The sequence below is a fragment of the Haplochromis burtoni genome, unplaced genomic scaffold (assembly GCF_018398535.1).
Source record: "Haplochromis burtoni strain Fernald_Lab_line unplaced genomic scaffold, NCSU_Asbu1 Contig_28, whole genome shotgun sequence".
Lineage (NCBI taxonomy): Eukaryota > Metazoa > Chordata > Actinopteri > Cichliformes > Cichlidae > Haplochromis > Haplochromis burtoni.
In genome coordinates, this window is record NW_024582389.1 from 1,526,959 (window position 1) to 1,545,040 (window position 18,082).

Genomic DNA, 18,082 nt, shown 5'->3' on the forward strand with positions numbered 1-18,082 from the left:
CTCTCAAAGGGAACCCTGAAAAACAGCTTCAGAGTGATCATCAGACTGTGAATGGTAGAGAGGATCAGAGGTGATGTGCTGAATGTTGCCAATTTTATGTGCAAACAGCGCTGTGAAGCTCTTCTAGTTGAATGACATGATGTGCCTTCACCATTTTTCTACCTCTTGCTGTTTTGTAGAAGCTGCCGCTGTCTCTCCAGCACGTGGTTCAACAGGGAACACTTTTAATAGCCACTGTGATTTCAAATTTCTTTTGAACAATGTTGGCAAAGGCAGTGATATTTAAGATGATGAAAAAGAGAGATCATTGTATCCAGCAAACCCAGGAAATTAACTCTGGATATTCCAGTTCGGGCAATTTAATATTACTTAATGTTGTTCCTACAACATCACAATGAGTGTTGCTCCAATTCTTTGACTGTAACTGACTAGCAATGGTTTTGTGAGGTCATAGCTTCTAGTAATATTTATAAGCTTGTGTTCTGGTGTATGGTTTTATTGTTATCTGAGTATGCTACATTTTATTTTTCTTGTGTTGTCTGAGTTCTGTTTTTTATGGAGTTTTGCATTCCTGTTAAGATGGCTAGTGTTTTGAATTCCTGATTCATATTGAGCTTCGGTGTCTTTACGTTGCTGTCTGCTTCCCTAATTTGACTTCATGTAAGGTATTTATAGTCATATCCTAATTATAACATAGTAATAATAATATATTATAATATCTCTTGTTTATTTCTTGTTTTATTGTAAAGGTAAATGTAAAGGCAATGTTCTGTTATGTTTCCCCATGTGTGATCCTCCATGGTCTCCTGTGGGTTCTTTTTTAGATTCTTGTTTATTTTACATTTTTGTCATTGCCAAACAAAATATCTCCACATTCAATCTTGACATGTTTACATTATGATATTCCCCTTATTCAGGATCTCGTCATGCCTGGGCCCTATACTAGCAAGTTCAGCATCTTTCCATTATCTCGATTCACTTACCTTAATGTCTTCAATCAGGAAAAGCGATCGCACAAAGCTCCCCATCAACTCGAAAAGCTAACCCAGGGTTTCCCCTGCTCATTCAGCAAGAGGTGGCTTTGGCAGCATCTGAACAATCACAAATATTTGCAAGTGTACTGGCAGCAGAGGAGAAATAAAATATAAAGGAATTGAAAACTATACTAGTAAAAAAAAATGAAGCGGTTAAACAAATATTACAGGCTGAAAGCAAAACAGCTACGGCAGATAAAGCAGCACTGTGTGTGTGAGAGAGAGGAAAAGCACTGTACAGCAGTTCAGTATTAAAAGCACTGTATGGACGTGTGTGCACTTTAAACGCTTTAGTCAGTAAGACTAGAAAAGTATATTAATAATGTTTAGCTTATTTCACGTTCAAAGAACAGTTTCAGTTTTTATTCTTTCAGCTGCAACCCTGGTGTTGTTTAAGGGTAAGAGAGGGAGCAAGGAACAAATAGAAAAGTAGATTTCAAACGAAGGCTTAGCGTATGTACACATTTCAAATTGGGCGTCTCCTTTTTTACGATTAATTCTAGTAATGCTTATGAAATAAAATTGCTGTCAAATTGTTTGGATATTCCAAGAGTCTTGATATATACATGCTGATTTCGTACCTGTTGATCTCTAATCCATACCCTATCCTGCTCCAGGATAGGCATGTTACCATGGTGATTTACCCCAATAAGAAGGCCCGTACTACAAAGCAGGATTTTGTCTTATCCAGGTAACTTCAGAGTTAATCTTTGGGTTTTCTGTACTATGCAGAGGACCGCTTCTTAGTGAGTGAAATCACCAGAGTAACTTATGCTGCAGACCTAACCTGCTCTGGAACAAGTTATTTTCCAGATTATAGATTATCCACCTAATGACCAATCAATTCTCAAAAAAACTGAATCTGCACTCAATTTCCCTCAGACTTCTGTGCATAGATACAGCATAGATATAGCATCTAATGCCTTTGTGATTACCTGATGAACATCAGTGATAAATATAGGCTCTTAAATGCAACTTTATTCATTGATTTATTTTTTTCCTCTTGGCTGCAAGGAATTAATAGCAAAGCATTAATATATCGTACTGAAAAATACACCCATTTCTACCAGCTGACCTTATATCACGTCAAAGCCTTGTTTAAATTGTGAGTTCACATTTGGTTCGTCTTTACGGACTCTCAGACCCTTCAACACCAAGTCTGCAGCTGAACCAATAAAAGCTAAAACTGTCTTTTAATTACTAATTTAATAAAATACTCGATCATAATCTTTTAGAGTCTCCTCTGTCTTAATGATAAAGTTATGATATTGATAACCCTCTTAACTTACACACTCAGCCTTTTTCCGGTTTCAAGTAGACTTAATTAACATAGTAGCTTTTTCTTCTTTTGTAAAATCAGTCGCTCCGTTGCCATTACACACTATTTGGTCTGATGCTTCCTGTGCGTCACCTTTCGTGTCAACACACAAGGGTTAGCTTTTCAAGTTTGTGTGACCGCTTATCTAGATTGTCAGTGTATGTGAATCCAGATAACTGAAAGATACCATGGGTATGTTGACCTCACTTCATAGTACAGGCCCCAGATGATGCTAATCATCAGACTCAGCTCCCATTTCTCTCTCGGTTACACTTCTGTAAAGTTCCATGACCGAATGGTTAAACGGCCATGATGCTAAGTTGAATAAAAACATGTTAAAGACAACAACAAAAACAGCAGTTCAAATGGGATTTGTCAGGGGAGCGAATCCAAAGAAACAGACCACCGAGGAGACTCACTTTGAAATACATCCAAGGATTGATTCAGACAGTGAGGTCCGGGACCGTTTTCTTTGTGCGTACGCCATGTGATCAGCTGACCTGTGCTACTTCTGAGTGGAGTTTTCCAGCTGTGTTCTACAACACATGACACACACTCTATCATATACTGTAGCAGCTTTCCAACTATCGAGCCACAGTATGCTATGAAAGTGAAATTTGGTATACTGAAAATCATGATCTTAAACTCAGACTGATGACTGCTGTCCCTAACCTTGAGGCAGACCAATACCACAAGCTTTCCTACTCCATAGCCTGCAATTGTTTCAACCTTCTGTAAATGTTTCCAGCTGTTTAGCACAAAAAATAAGGTTATTTTATCACAGTTAAAGACAGTTTAAATGATGAATTATTCATATAACTTCAAAGACATGTCACGTACTAATCCATGTCTTTAAAAAAAAATACATAATATGATGCCTGCAAGCTTTAAACATCTTCTGGTTTATCAAATGTCATTTACACTTAAAAATAATTTGTCTTCTTCCTCGTCTGCCGTCTGCTAACTGGGAAATGTAGCTACAAAGCAAAAACAGTAGAGGTGCACACCAAAAACAGACCTCAAACCTCACAAGCATCTGAAGTTCACATAAGTTTTCATGCATCTTTCAGCTCAGCTGCCACTAATAAAATAATATATGTACATTTTAATGTGTAAAACGTGCACACTCAATATTTGTCAAAACCACATCAGCTCAGAGGAATATCAGATTTCTTCTTTTAGACCTGAGTTTAATACATCCTCACCTTCAAGCGTTCCTGTGTGATTTTTCATATCATGTGGTATGACTGCTACATTGCATAAGTATGTTGGGTTTAAAAAAAAAAACATTTTTAAAAAACTTTTTTCATTGCTGTGCACATGCACATTTCATTGCATTTTTTCCCCATTGAGTACTTAAACAGAATTCAGACTTATTTCCGTGGACATGCAGTCAGGGAGGATAAACACCACCTCGTGAATGACTCGGTGCAGAAATGAAGTAGACAACAGGGTGACTGGCCCATTGCACTTGAAAAGAGACAAAAAACAGAGAGCCTCTTCCTCCTCCTTTTTTTTCTCCCACCAATTTCCTCCAGAGAGGAGAAAAGAGGGCAGAAGGTGTGTTATTCTGTGTGAGTGAGACAGAATGAAGAGATGGGTAGTGAAGGGAGATAAGGTTCATTAGAGGAGGTGCGCGGGAACAAAGCGTAATCTCCATTTTAACCTTACCTTTAGAGGAAGGCCGCAGTTACCGCTGTGATAAAGGACTAGTGCAGCCCTAAGCTATGCACAGAATACTGATTAATCCCTTACTATTGTTATCAGGAGGTGTCAGCTAATGCTGTGATGGTGAATCGCGCCGCCGCTGCTGCTGCTGCTGTGGCTGAGGAAATGTTTCTCTCTATCTCTCCCCTCTCGGTTTCTTGCTCTCTTGCCCCATTCGCTCTGCCTATCCATCTCCCTCTCTTCATGAGTGCAGAATAGGTGCCTGGGGCCTTTGATGGCGTCAGGGGGTGGGGGGGTAGGGGGGGTTAGTGTTTTGATAAGTATTGATATCAATCTTATAAATCTGAATTTAATGACCTGATGTGCCTGGACTGCGGACATTTGTCATGCATTCCTCATATGAGGAATCAAGCTAAATAGGTTCCTTGAATTCGCATTGACTCATTCTGACAGGAGATTGTTTGCTTGTGCATTATAAACTATGACTATGACAGCCCCGTGTACTTGTGTTATTGACTTACCCTGCACCCAAGTCTGCCAAATAAAGGAAGGGCGCTTTTTGCTTGTGCCAAAGCAGGAAAGAGCAAGGAGTGATATGAGAGATGTGAAAGGTTTAAAACGGAAGAACGAGAGGGAAAAACACACAATTATGCATGCACGCACGCACACACACACACACACACAAAGGAGACATCCTACATGGGAATAGTACTCAGCATGAGTACTTACCGTCCTTCCCTTTTTCCCTCCACCACCTCCTCCACTCTTTCAGGCTGTCTCTCTTGATGGATTAGCCCATCAGTTAGAAATAATTAGGATGAGCTGTAGTCTTGTCTTGCTGAATGCACTATTACAAGCGAGCAGGGTCAAGCCTTAAAAGCAGAACTCCAACCAGCTTTTACTTTATATTCCTAAGTGTGGTGGTGGTGGTGGGGGGTACGTGCATTCAATTGTGTCACTCTACTTTATTTCTCTGATACCTCTGCGCTGGCGAAGACAAGCAGTTCAAGTCAAAAACCTGCTTTTAACCTGCTTCTGCTTCACGGAAACTGTATTAAGCAGTCATTCCCAGCTAAATCGGCGTTCAGCCATTATCTTGATCAAACACAACACCACAGAAAATCCACACAATATATAACACCTGTCACCGTGTTCAGTTTTAAGCCCGAAGGCGTCATAACATACATATTTTCACCTTCCCTCCGCTTCCCTCTTTCATTCATTTTGCAGAGAATCGCTCACTCATCGGCAGATGCTCTTGTCCACTGGAGGCCAGCACTCAATTCTGCAGATTGCTGATTAAATCCATTTCCATACTTATATCCCTCAAGCATTCGCTGTTTATTAAAGTCCAACATACCTGTGTGCCTCACGAACAAGAGGCACAGAGCGCCGAAAGAAAACTTAAAGGGGCGAAGCTGGTTTAAAGGAGCTCTGCTGAGTCACTATTATATTTATTTATTTTGTAACTACCCAGTAGTGTTTTCTGGAAAGAAAGAAAACACCAAAGAAGAAAAAAATGGCTGAATTTTTCCTAAACACAAGTATAATTCAGTACTTTTAAAGTTACTTAAAGTTTGCAAATGGGTTATATACCATTAAACACACTTCGCTGTTGCTTCAGTCAAAGATTTTAAGGGCCAACGTCTGACAGGACTTATTTAATAGTATGGTCCCACTCAGTGTCGGAAAACAGGATGCCAGATAGCACTCCCGGCTCCTAATGACATTTATTTCCACCTGTATGGGTTATTATTACCATCCTTGGCTGCCTTGCTGTGCCTACTGTATCTGCTGTCTGCAGCCTCCCTCTGTCCTTTACAATTATGAGCCCAAAACCCCAGTGGACCACCTCACCCTTCCCGATAATGGCTTTTTTTTGTCAGAACAGAATCTGACCTTCTGCTCATGCAGGAGAACAATGCTGTAATATCACAGTCATCATCGTCATCATCATTATCATTACTCCCATCTCTTTATTTAGCATCACATCAGCATCGGGAGGACATAAATAGTGTGTTTTTTAGGTTTGTGCTGCGTTTCGTTTTTTGATTCGGACTCTACCTCGTCCTTGTTTCAGCAAAGTATTTTCTAAGATGGACATTTTAAGCTATCCCTGACAGGCGCTGATCCCATGGTCACTGCCTGCAAAAAGAATAGTCTTACTTTAAAAAAAAAAAAAAGATCGAGAGAGACACCGAGACTGAAGTTCATTCCCAGCACAGATTCATTATTCAAACATGACCTTTCTTCTTCCTCTTCCTCTTCAAAAGTGGTACCTGCATGAATTTTGTCAGACAGGCAGTCTGGTTGGCACCTTCAGCAAAAAAAAAAAAAGAGGGGGAGTTGGTAGAGGTACCACAGACAATCCTAGTGCTGGCACTTTTCCTCTTCTCCATTATTGAGATGAATTGAATTCTTAGAGCAGAGAAGGAGTGCGGAGTGGGAGGGAGCTGCGGCGTGCGGATTGTTAGTTTTTGTGTTTCAAGCCCTTTTTTTGGACAAAATGGAGCGTACATGAGAGACAGACATAAAAGAACAAGTGCATTGTGGATGAGTGCGTGTGTGTGAGAGAGAGACAGAGAGAGTGCCTGGGTGTTTGCATAGCCTTTCATGTTCACTGCGTGGTGCCTTGTCCATGTCAGGCTCCACATACTGATCAAACTCTGAGCCTGAGTGGCTCAGCTGGCTGCAGGGACAGAGCAGGAAAGCTGCACATAAAAAAAAGACTGGTCACCGCTTTTATTGCTTTTGTGCTTTAATGTCCTTTTTTTCTGCTGCAGGTGCAAACCCTGACCATGCGGTGGATTTGGCATACAGCACTTCATATGTCACATGCCCTTTCTGCCCCACATCGTCTTATCTTCCTCCAAGTGTGCTGGAGCCCGTGGATGGAAGCGTGAGGTTAAAAAAAAAAACAGAAAGAAGAGGTGATGTTCGAAGGACTGAGCCGCCCGTGGAGGGTAGTGATTTTATTTGCAAACACTGTAATAGCTTTTGTCTCATGTTCACCCATCTTTCCTATTTATGCTCGGTCCTAAAAGAGAAAAGATCAGCCTCAGAAAATAACCCATAGGAGGTGTTTCATACATACTAAGCGCTGGAAACGTGTTCTCTATCAGTAAGTCGTCTCGTCTCCACAGGCATGATGCATTTTACATGGCAGGCGCAGTGAGACCTGCTTCGTCCTGGTGATGGAGCTGAAAGGAGGAAGATGGAATTCCATCTACTGAACGCAAACCCATTTTCAATTACACAAAAAAAACCCTCAGTGTGTGTCTGTGTGTGTCTGTAAGTGTGTTCGCATTAAAAGAAAGGGATTGTTCTAAAATGCAATCCAATCTTTGAACAAATGAGAAAAAGAAGTTGCTGCATCCCAAGTTTGGGAGCACAATCCACTTAGTAAGTCGAGTAAAATCGCTGTGTGTTTTACTCGACGTCGTGATAAGGAAAGGTATACCATCTGTTTTTAAAACAGAGAGTGGGAAAATATATATTTTGTTCGAACGTTATCTCAAGGTTTGAATGTTTTATGAGTGCAACAGGAGGTTAGCGCCAGGCCAAGCTGAGTACCCGCGCATGGATTTAATAGAGGCTGATACAGGCAGTGAATCACTTTTGGACAAACACCTCTAGAACAAACCGGGTGTTGCCAATGAGTCGGTCTCTATCTTTAAAAATATAGTTAGCCACATAACTGTTATTGAAAATCAGGAAATGATTTCAGTGTTGTGACTCACTGTGATGAATGGTGCTCCTCATTTCATGTTTCCTGAAATTAAAAGCCAGAAAAAACAAAACAAAACAAAAACCAGCCGCTTTCATGATGCGCACACGTCACACTGAAATTGAATTAAGCTGTGGAAAATAAAGCTTATCATGCAAACCCCACAGTCTTGACATATGCCTTTCACTGTCACTTAGTTCTGCTTCTGACTCAAAATCCTTCTGCAATCAGCATTCCCTTCACCATCACGATCCATCGAACGTCTCCACTGTGTGGATTTGTATTGAGAATTTCAGCATGAAACGCACACACAGGCTACGTACCTCATCTCAAGGTTGGTAAATAGATATTAAAGCTCTGTTTAGGGCAAAGGCGGAGAGACTGGATGATGTGTGTCTGGATAAGACAGGTCCTTGATGTCAGGCTTTTTCACCCAGCTGAGTGAAAAAGCAAAACCCCGTGATAAACATGATGGTGTGTTTAATGTACACTGCTCAAAAAAAACTTAAAGGGATACTTTTTAATCAGGGTATAGTGGAGTATTACTTCTGAGATATTGATCTGGTCAGTTAAGTATCAGAGGGGGTTGTTAATCCGTTTTAGCTGCTTTGGTGTTAATGAAATTAACAACAGGTGCAATATGAGACAAGCCCCAAAACAGGAAGGGTTAGGATAGGGTCAAAATCACTACCGGTAGCACTTCAGGACGGCACAGCAGTACATGCCATTGCCAGAAGGTTGGCTGTTTCTTCCAGCACAGTCTCAAAAGCATGGAGGAGATCCAGGAGACAGTTATGCTAGGAGAGCTGGACAGGGTCATAGAAGGTCCTTAGCGCATCAGCAGGACCGGTATTGTGCAAGGATGAGCAGAATGAATACTATTAGATGATAAATAGACTGATTCTTATATAGTGCTTTTCTCCTTCCCCAGAGCACTCAAAGCGCTTTATACAACATCCCACATTCACCCTTTCACACAAGTGCTTTCTTCTATGCTTAAGTGCTTTCTGTCTACTGATCACACACATTCATACTCCAATAGCTGCACCCGACCACAACTTGGGGTTAGTATCTTACCCAAGGGTATTTGGCATGCAGACTGGAGCAGCCAGGGATCAAACCACAGGACACAGAGGCCTCTGCAGCTTAGGCAACTGCACTCTGTCTGCCATTAGGAATCTGGATGAAATCCTTGGATTCTCAGACCCTGCACTGGTGCAGTGAGTTCTGGGCTCCTGCAAGTGTACAACAAAGCTCGGCTGCATGTGATGAATGTCTGCAGGCAGGATAGAAGATGAAGATTGAAGACACTCACCTGGCCTAAAATCATTTTCAGTTGCTGCCATGAAATGTTGGCAAAGATTCAGCCCCTAAACGTTGTGGCATCATTTCCTTCCTAACACATTACCCAGTCCACATCAGTATAAATATCCAGCCTAATTTTTCCCCATTAAGATCTGATGCATTTCCAAAGTGTTCCTTTAATTTTTCGAGCAGTGTATTTGTTAATATAAGAGCAGGGGGCTTGTTTGAATTGGATGGAAACATAGTTTCAAATGTAAGTTTGTGCGCTTATATTATGTTGGGATGTGCAGGTACAGGTATTCCCTGTATTTTTCTTTTCCTTTTGTCAAGCGAGTGTTTATCTACACTGGCAAAATGACTGGAAATACACAAAGAGCACAACACAGACCTGTTTCACAGCAGGAATTTTTACTGCAGGCATTTTGAAAGCAAGAACAGTGGACCCACAGAGCAACTAATGTTTGGTGCACATCTGCAGTTCTCCTCGACTACATCTCCAAGTGAGTCCTGCCGCTCCAGCTCGGCCACAGGTCCACCTAATCAGTCAGTCGGGGGCCACATCTGGCCCACACAACATTTATCAGTGCTGTAGGTACCAACAACACAAGATGGGATTCTGGAAATAACAACAAAACTGATTAGAATTGTCAATAACCCCACCTGCATGTCTTTGGACTGTTGGAATATCAGCCAGAGTACCCAGAGGAAACCAACTCAGGAAATCCACACAGAAAGGCCACAAATAACCAGAACCTCCTGGTTGTGAGACCACACTGCCAACCACAGAACCCCTGTGCTGCCTTTTTGCAAACTAAAACTATAAAAGTGTGATTTTGTAGAGGGTAGAGTTTAATAGCTCCATCGTGCAAGTGTTCGTCTAAAGCTGGACAAAAAGAGGGGGGAAAAAATGTCACGGCCAACCTTCCACTTACACGGCAGTTATAATAAACCACATTTCTTGAGATGCAAAAAGGGAAAGTATGAGCCTCGTGTTGTCCCAGAAACGCAGTGTTTTTAATGGCATGCAGTCATGAATCTCTTTGTTTCGATGCAAACGCACAGCGTGAGAGTAATGTGAGGAGACAAGAGTTGTCGGGAGACCATGTGGCTCAGAAGTCTGTCCCTTTAAGCCCGGTGTGATATCATACCGGGATGGGTTCCAACTAAAACTTCAAATCCATCTTTTCTCTTTGGTTTCTAATTAGCGGAAGAACAGATGATGCATCCCGGAGACAGAAGGGAGAGCACGCGCTGTGGCGTGCACCAAAGCTTCTGGTGACTGCTATCAAGCTCTCATGCCACCCGGTTCTTGTGATTTGGGGGGATTGTTTTTAGGTGAGTGATCCTCCCCCTCACCCCCCACCCCCTCCCTTTCTTTTTGCATGGCTCAGATCAGAGTTGGGCTAATCTCAGTTAAACTCTTAATAAGACCCATTTCACGGCATGCGGCCAAGAGATTAGATCTGACAGGGCAGGCGTGGGTTAATACTGAGACTACAGATCTGCAGCCTAAGCTCTGGATTGGAAATTTTCCAAAGCATGGAGCAGCCAGTTGAATGGAGAGCTCTCTGTTGCACGATGATACCAGGAGCATGACTAGGAGAAAGCCCTTATACTTTTTTACTCATCTCCCAAGAGATGCAGTTATTGTTTTTAGAGGGTTTTTTTCTGTTTGTTTGTTTTACTGGTTCAACTTTCTCGCCACCAGATGTTGGTGGAAGTTTTGACTGCTAACCTAGCCCACCTTCCACTCAGACAGAGCACCCCAGAGGAGCACCGCCGACCTCACAAGCGCTGCGAGCTGCAGCAGCAGGAGCAGCATATGAATCATGTTCTATATGAAGCTTAAAGACATGCTCTCGCAGTCCTGAGTGAGGCAGGTGAACTCAGCTCGCCATATGGCTTAGAGGGAGCTTATTAGGCTCTGAGGCAAAAAACACATTATCCACAGTGGACCAAGGCCACCTAGGGATGATTTCCATTACGAAAGCCTTTAATTCTGTTGGTATAAGTAGGAGAAAAGGGGGGGAGAGAAAAGTAATACTTTAGCAGAGGAGCTGCACTCTGGCCAGTTGGCGCGTGTAAGGATGGATGACTGGCAGCGAAGGTGAAGTGTGATTAATTATCTGAGCGCACTTATGTAAGTTATTACACTGTAGATACAAACAAATGACTCCCTGCTCGACCTAACTCCTCTCCTTGTCTCACTCTCATCACATTATTACTGAAAGAAATTCCACATATTAAACTGACCCCGTGATAAAACAGAAACAAGCAAAACATCAACATCAGGCATTTATAACACAAACAGAGAATGAACACCATCCAGCCAGACAGTGATTTGTTGACTGTGTTGCACTGTTTTCCCCTCACTATGTTACTTATTTACACTTTTTTATGGCACTTATTATTGTTGTGCTTTTCAACTGGCTGAATCGTTTTCCCTCCTGCCAAGACTCATTATAAACCTTATATCCAGAAACTACCTTTTTATTTATTTATTTTTTGTAAATGTGGAGATAAATCTGCCTCGCCATATCAACACTATGCCCATAGTGACCCCTTGAGGTTCAATGCTGGAACTACAGTCAGACTGAACCGTTAGACAGATTTGGTGTTTTGCATCTTGTCCTAGCAGATAAGATGCATCTGTCACCCATCCATTTAAGTGTCTCTGTGGCCATAGAGTTAACGTAACTCCGCTATAATTGTATTTAAAATTTGAACCTACAATATGTCTGAATCGCTTTACTTTTTAAAATGCCTTCAAACTCCTGGGCTCTCTGTCATATGTAACAATTTTGGTAAATGGTAAATGGGCTGGTTCTTATATAGCTTTACTACTCTGCTTGAGCAATTCAATCAATTTAGTTCAGTTTTATTCATATAGTCCCAAATTACATCAATAGTACCCTCAAGCAAGCACTTGGCAACAGTGGGAAGAAAAAACTCCCTTTTTTTAATAGGAAGAAACCTGCAGCAGAACCAGGCTCAAGGAATGGTGGCCATCTGCCACAAGCAGTTGGGGGTGAGGGAAGGACAGAGGATACACTTTGAAAGAGAGCCAGGGATTAGTAATAACTAACAAGCACTCTAAGCACTATATACAAGCTTTCTATCTAACATTCACACTCCAGTGAATGCTTAGGGAGCGACTCAGGGTTCACCACCATGACCAAAGATGTTTTGGGAGTGCATACTAGAGCAGCCAGTGATCAAACCACCAAACTTTTAATTAGCAGATGACCTGCTGTACCTCTCTCTCGCCCTATAGTAGCTAGGACAGGCTCCAGCCCTCAAGTGACCCTGAATTATATGAGTGGAAGATAATGGACGGACGGACTGCTCCACCTCCTGACCCACAGCTGCCCCCAAAACAATCCAAAACTGTACCTTTATTTGCAAAATAAAGGTACAGTTTTGGATTGTTTGACTAATAACTCAACACTCTGGCTCTCATTCCACTTTTGGAAACTCTTGCAACTCCAAGTAAGCCTGCAGTCTTAGAGTGAAGTGCTCTGTTGGCATAATAGATTTTTTTGTGTTAACTAATGTGAAAGAAAGCATCCCATGTGACATCCTTTAAAAAACATTACGAGAGCTGAAAACTGGTCTGATGAAAGAAGCAAAAATTTTGCTGCAGTCTTTATGGTTTGGGTTGTACTCTCAATAAAACCAACAAAAAAGGAACTTCCTTCTAAAACTCGTCAGAATGTACTTGTTCCCAGAAACAAAGGCTTTTCTCTGTAGGAAACTGTGTGTTCTATACTCCCTCTAGGAGAACAAGTGTAAACTTGCTCCAGTTCAGACTCAAACGGAAAATGTTAGACCCTGGAACGAAACCTGAGCAGGAGGACAAGCATATATTAATCTCTAGCTTAGGAAACAGACATCTCACAGGTCCCCAGCTGTCACCTTTATTAAATAACACCTGTACGAGCCGGTTCGCGCTGTTCTGTAAGGGAATATAACGCACAGTTGAATGACATCTTCCATTTTTCAGCAATTTCCAGCATCGAAAAGCTTTTATTTCTTAAAACAAGAACACTTGACAAGTTCAGAAAAAAAAGCATGTTTCTTTAGGATATAACTGAGCTCACAAAGGCTTCACTGAGTAGTGCACCTTGTAACATGACTAACTGGCATTGCACACCATGCCACTGCTGTGTAGCCATTACAGGATGGTAGTGGATCCTGAAAATGGGCCTTTAAGCTTATGTAGCTCTTACATTCAAAATCATGAAAATAATGAATTAATCAATCATTGTTGGCAGCATTTCTAATCAATTTCATGTCATATTAGACGAAATGGAAAAGAAAAGAAAAGAGGCGACATTCAAAGATAAAGCTTTTCCAAATCTGACAGAACAAGTGTTAGAGGGAGTTTAACTAAGGACACACTTCTGCAAATATTACTGCAGGATTATATTGTTTGTAATCTCCGTGCTGAGGGGCACATCTAAGAGAATGTGTATCACTTGTCTCTATAACCTGTAGATGTGAAGAGCTCTCAGGAGCTGCATCAAATTAAATTCCTCCCTCACTTGATATGTGAGCTCATTTAAGCTTCTCGGCTTTGCTTGTGCAAGAAAAATGAAATAAATAAATAATTTAAAAAACTTTATCGCAAAGCAACGAGCCAAACGTGAACCTCAGGTGTTTTCTCTTTCTTTTTTTCTCCCCAAACTTCCTGCAATAAAAGTTTCATCCACACTTAGAGAAAAGATTACTGAATAAAAAATAAACCGTATTTATTTTTTAAACACACAGTATCAGGAGGCAAGTAAGATCAATTTATTCTGGATTTTCCCCCTTTTTTACAGATTTCCTTTCTTTTTCTTTATGCCAACTTATCTCTGCAGTTTGCACTATTGTAACAATCCTTCCCTCCCGGGCAATAAAGGAGAAGGAATGAGACCTGAGAGATTTCCTCTAAAGAGATAATTATCCCTCTCCTCTTCCTTGTGAGCTTTTCATCCAGTGTCCCTCTTGTTGCCAGGAAACCAACCAGGGTAAAGACTCTTTGCAACCCTGCTCTCCAGCTGAATGTAGCGGTGGAAAATCGTTATCATCTCGCTGCTTTTCGAGGCTGTTGATAAATAGGAGATAGCGAGGACAGTCACGGGACACATGTGAGGCCTTTTGAAGCTGCGCTCTCACTGTCGGTGAAGGTGATTTCGAGGCGTACGAACAGGGTGTAATAGATGAGGTCGGCGTGTTCGCTCTGAGAGAGACATCACAAACGCGAGAGGGGGGTCTTTGCTGTAAGTCATCCACATCTAAGTCCTTATGTGGGATAACCCTGTGCCTGGTTGGGAAGTGTGTAGTTAGACTGAGAGCACCTACAAGATAAAGACCATAACCAGAACATATCAAATGTTCTTTACTTGTGGCTACTTGTCTGTATTGCTGCACTCGTCTTAATTACATTGGTTTAACCTGTGAAACGTGAACACATAAGATAAGGAGCACCAGTCTTCCAAAAAACAGAACACTCCTCTTTTGATGTTTTCATGGCGAAGCAGAGTGCTGTCCAACCATGGATGACCACAGTATGAAATATACATCATTTTCATACTTATCAAACTGGTCATCCTGAAATGAAAGAACACTTCCATCATTAGAGGATAACAGGGACCATTCAGAACAACTTTACATTGACTTGTAATGGCCATTCTCTCTACAGGGACAGGTGACCTGAACCATGCCGGTAAAATGCTCCCAGGAGCATAACACTGTAATGAGACAGCAGGAAGAGCAGTTGTTGTCTTTAAAGTAGCCAATATGGAGACAGATAAACAGATAAAGGAAACCTGTTTCCCACGAGCCTACATTTAGTGGCTCCGGCTATTCGGGGGCTACTTTGAAAATGGAAGCAAATGACATCAATCCCCCTGAAAAATACGGAGGAAGAAGAGTCCCAATGCACAGGAAGTTTAAGTAGGGTATTCAATAGATGTGTTGCCCTGTAGACTGTGTTGCATCTCTTCCACTGCAGACGGTCAAAAGATTAAAAAAAGAAATGCTTAACACGCCCAAATGAACTATGCATGCAGGAAGTGATCTGTGTGCATTCTCTTGTTGATGTTATTGTGTGGAGGAGAAACAGTTTGTTCTCGGTGTAACTGGATATATTAGATAAGTGCTTTAGTTATCTTGATAGAAGTCACGTGTGTAACTGCTGTCATATCTATTGGACAGTTAGTTGTCCACAAGACGGCGGTATACACATCAGACAGTTATTTCAATATAGCGCTATATAATATATATATTAATATATATGATGATAATATAAGCAATACAAATGTATCTTATATTTATTCATTAAACTTTTATTCCGCGTTTCACGGCAAAATGTGCATTTCTTATCGTGCACTCGCAATAAAGGTCATCCGGGAAAAAATAAAAATACATTTAAAAATAGAATTTAAAAATTTTCATTGTAATTTGGTGTGAAAACGTTAAAACGCGGTTTTATATTGCGCACGGAGGTCAAAGTTCACTAGTTCGCCTCTCAAAATGGCGGCTGAGCCCACACGGGAATGGAGCGATGAGCAGCTCAAAAGTGATGATTTGCCCAAAAAAGACATAATAAAGTTCCTGCAGGACAATGCGGCCCACTCGGTATGTTTCTCCCTTTAGTCTCCTCGGGATTCCGGTTGGGATATCTGCAGGTTACCGGTTTGAATTCTCACTGTGAAGTGCAGCATGCAGCACGGCTAGCTCCGATGGGATGCTTTGCTTCAGCTCAGCACAGCAGAGCACAATGTTCAGCACTATCTGCACATTAATACGAATGCAAACAGCTTCTCTTAGGCTTTGACCTGCGCAGCTCCTCGTGGCTTGAGCGCAAACGAGTTAAACTTTCTCCTTCTGTTCGTTTGTTGTTATTTCAGTTCCTCAACGAGCACAAGCTGCTCGGAAACATCAAAAATGTTGCCAAAACTGCAAAGAAAGAGCAACTGATTATCGCCTACGATCAGCTCTTCGAGAGCAAAGTAAGTCACGATTGTCATCCGCCTCGATGATGAACCTTGATAACGAACATAAAATGTGTAAACGTGTGATTTGCAGAGGTTTAAAGGCACAGAAGCAGTGGAAGAAGTGACGGAGAAGGTTAAAGCTGTGAAAGTCGAAGAAAAACCCAAAGATGTCAAGACAGAAGTTGTGGATGAGGTACTGATCCACACCATCAAATATCAACTTTTTAATATCATCATTTATATAAAGAAGGAGACCTATAATATGTTGTAATTTCTTTTGTCCATTCGCATATCCCACATGGGGGTAAGTGTATTATAACCACGTACATGATACTGATGCTCAATGTTGGTTAATGGGGGGGGGCGTGCAGATTTTGGTTCTGTAGATTATGGTTACTGGAGTGAAAAATTCAGGTGTACTCATGAAGACTCAAAAATGCTGTAAAAATAATGTGAATTGGGAAATATTTTTTCATTGTATGCTAAAGTACAAAAAGCCGATTCTGGTGAGCACTCAGCGATTATTCACATTTATTGACTACTGCTTCATTACTTCTCTCAGGGTCCTCCAAAGTACACCAAATCAGTGCTGAAAAAAGGCGACAAGACAAACTTCCCAAAGAAGGGCGACACTGTGAGCTGCTGGTACACCGGAACCTTAGAGGATGGGACTGTCTTTGACACCAATGTTCCCACAGGTATGACCGCATCGCACTCGTAAGGTGATGCTCTGTCGCTAGTCGTGCTTTTGCATTATTGAAAATGTTAAACTAAGTAATTTGTACTTCTTAGTTATGTAGATCAAATCTCTATGTAGCGATGAAGAATCTGTCCTTGTTCTCTTCGATCTGCAGGGGCGAGAAAGAAGAAACAGGCCAAACCACTCAGCTTCAAAGTCGGCTTGGGCAAAGTCATCAGAGGAGTAAGTTGCTCTGCTGTTGTCATTTAGTTTTCTTAACTTTTATTTCTATGTCTAATGTCTGTAATCATCACAGTGGGATGAGGCCCTACTGACAATGAGCAAGGGTGAAACTGCTCGATTGGAGATTGACCCTGAATGGGCTTATGGAAAGAAGGGCGTCCCTGAGTCCAAGTATCCTTTTTTCCCTCCCCTCTTTGGTATTTTATACCCTGCATGCATGTTTCATAAATATCTAAATATTTCTAAAGGGATGTGATAAAACTACACGAGCTGTCTGCACGTAAGGTCAGAGCTCAGCTTGTAATGTGGCTTGATTCTTGCTTATAACTGTCCTCCTTTATTGTTTTACACTAACATAATTAAATGAAAGCCAATTTTCCTTAACTCCACCTCTCCCAGAATTCCACCCAACGCAAAGCTGATTTTCGAGGTCGAGCTGGTGTCTGTGGATTAGCCCAAAGCATGCACTACATTTCAAGAATTCCCACCTAATTAAAGGCCTTGAGGTAGAGGGGGATATCAGCATGCGTCTTGGATTGCAATATTCCTGGGATGCCTGTGCTTTAGCATAGCATTACACATATACCAATTGGATTTAAAAAAAAAAAAAAAAAAAAGTAGTTTGATTTGGACAACATGGAATGGCTTGTTAATAATGTACATATAAGAGACTGTGACATGTTATCTTTTTGTTCTTTTGCATGTACAATGTCAGAAATAAATCATTTTCCCCAAATTTGTTCATTTCAGTTAACCAGTCACTGTACAGATTGCACCTGTCTACATCGTGTTCTTTAGCCTGAAGTCAACTGTATTAAGAGAACTAGTTTGTGTGGTGTACGAAGTACTAAAACCTCCCAGTAGTTTTATGCCAACTACTAATTGTTGTTCCTGGAAGATTTTAATAAGTTGTAAATACAAGACTTTGTGTCGCACCCATAAGGTGCGAGACCATTCTAAATATGTAAACTAAGGTATTCCATGTACAGTGATGCACGTCTTTAGGGTCTAAGCATCCAGTGTCTGCACACAGAGAAACTGAATAGGAGCAGCTAATGAAGTTTAGCTTCAAAGCTAGATTTGCCAATTTTAGCTAGCATTAATTCCTAGAGACAGAATGAACTT

At 41.3% G+C, this 18,082-nt stretch overlaps 1 protein-coding gene across 1 annotated transcript; it reads left to right on the top strand.

Moving 5' to 3' along the window:
• Positions 1–15,534: 15,534 nt before the first annotated feature.
• On the top strand, positions 15,535–17,693 carry fkbp3 (FKBP prolyl isomerase 3). Its single transcript, XM_005917652.2, has 7 exons — positions 15,535–15,676; positions 15,949–16,050; positions 16,127–16,228; positions 16,598–16,733; positions 16,890–16,957; positions 17,031–17,128; positions 17,357–17,693. Exons 1-7 carry the CDS (start codon positions 15,572–15,574, stop codon positions 17,409–17,411), a joined length of 666 nt encoding a protein of 221 aa, XP_005917714.1. The 5' UTR covers positions 15,535–15,571; the 3' UTR covers positions 17,412–17,693.
• The last annotated feature ends 389 nt before the right edge of the window (positions 17,694–18,082 follow it).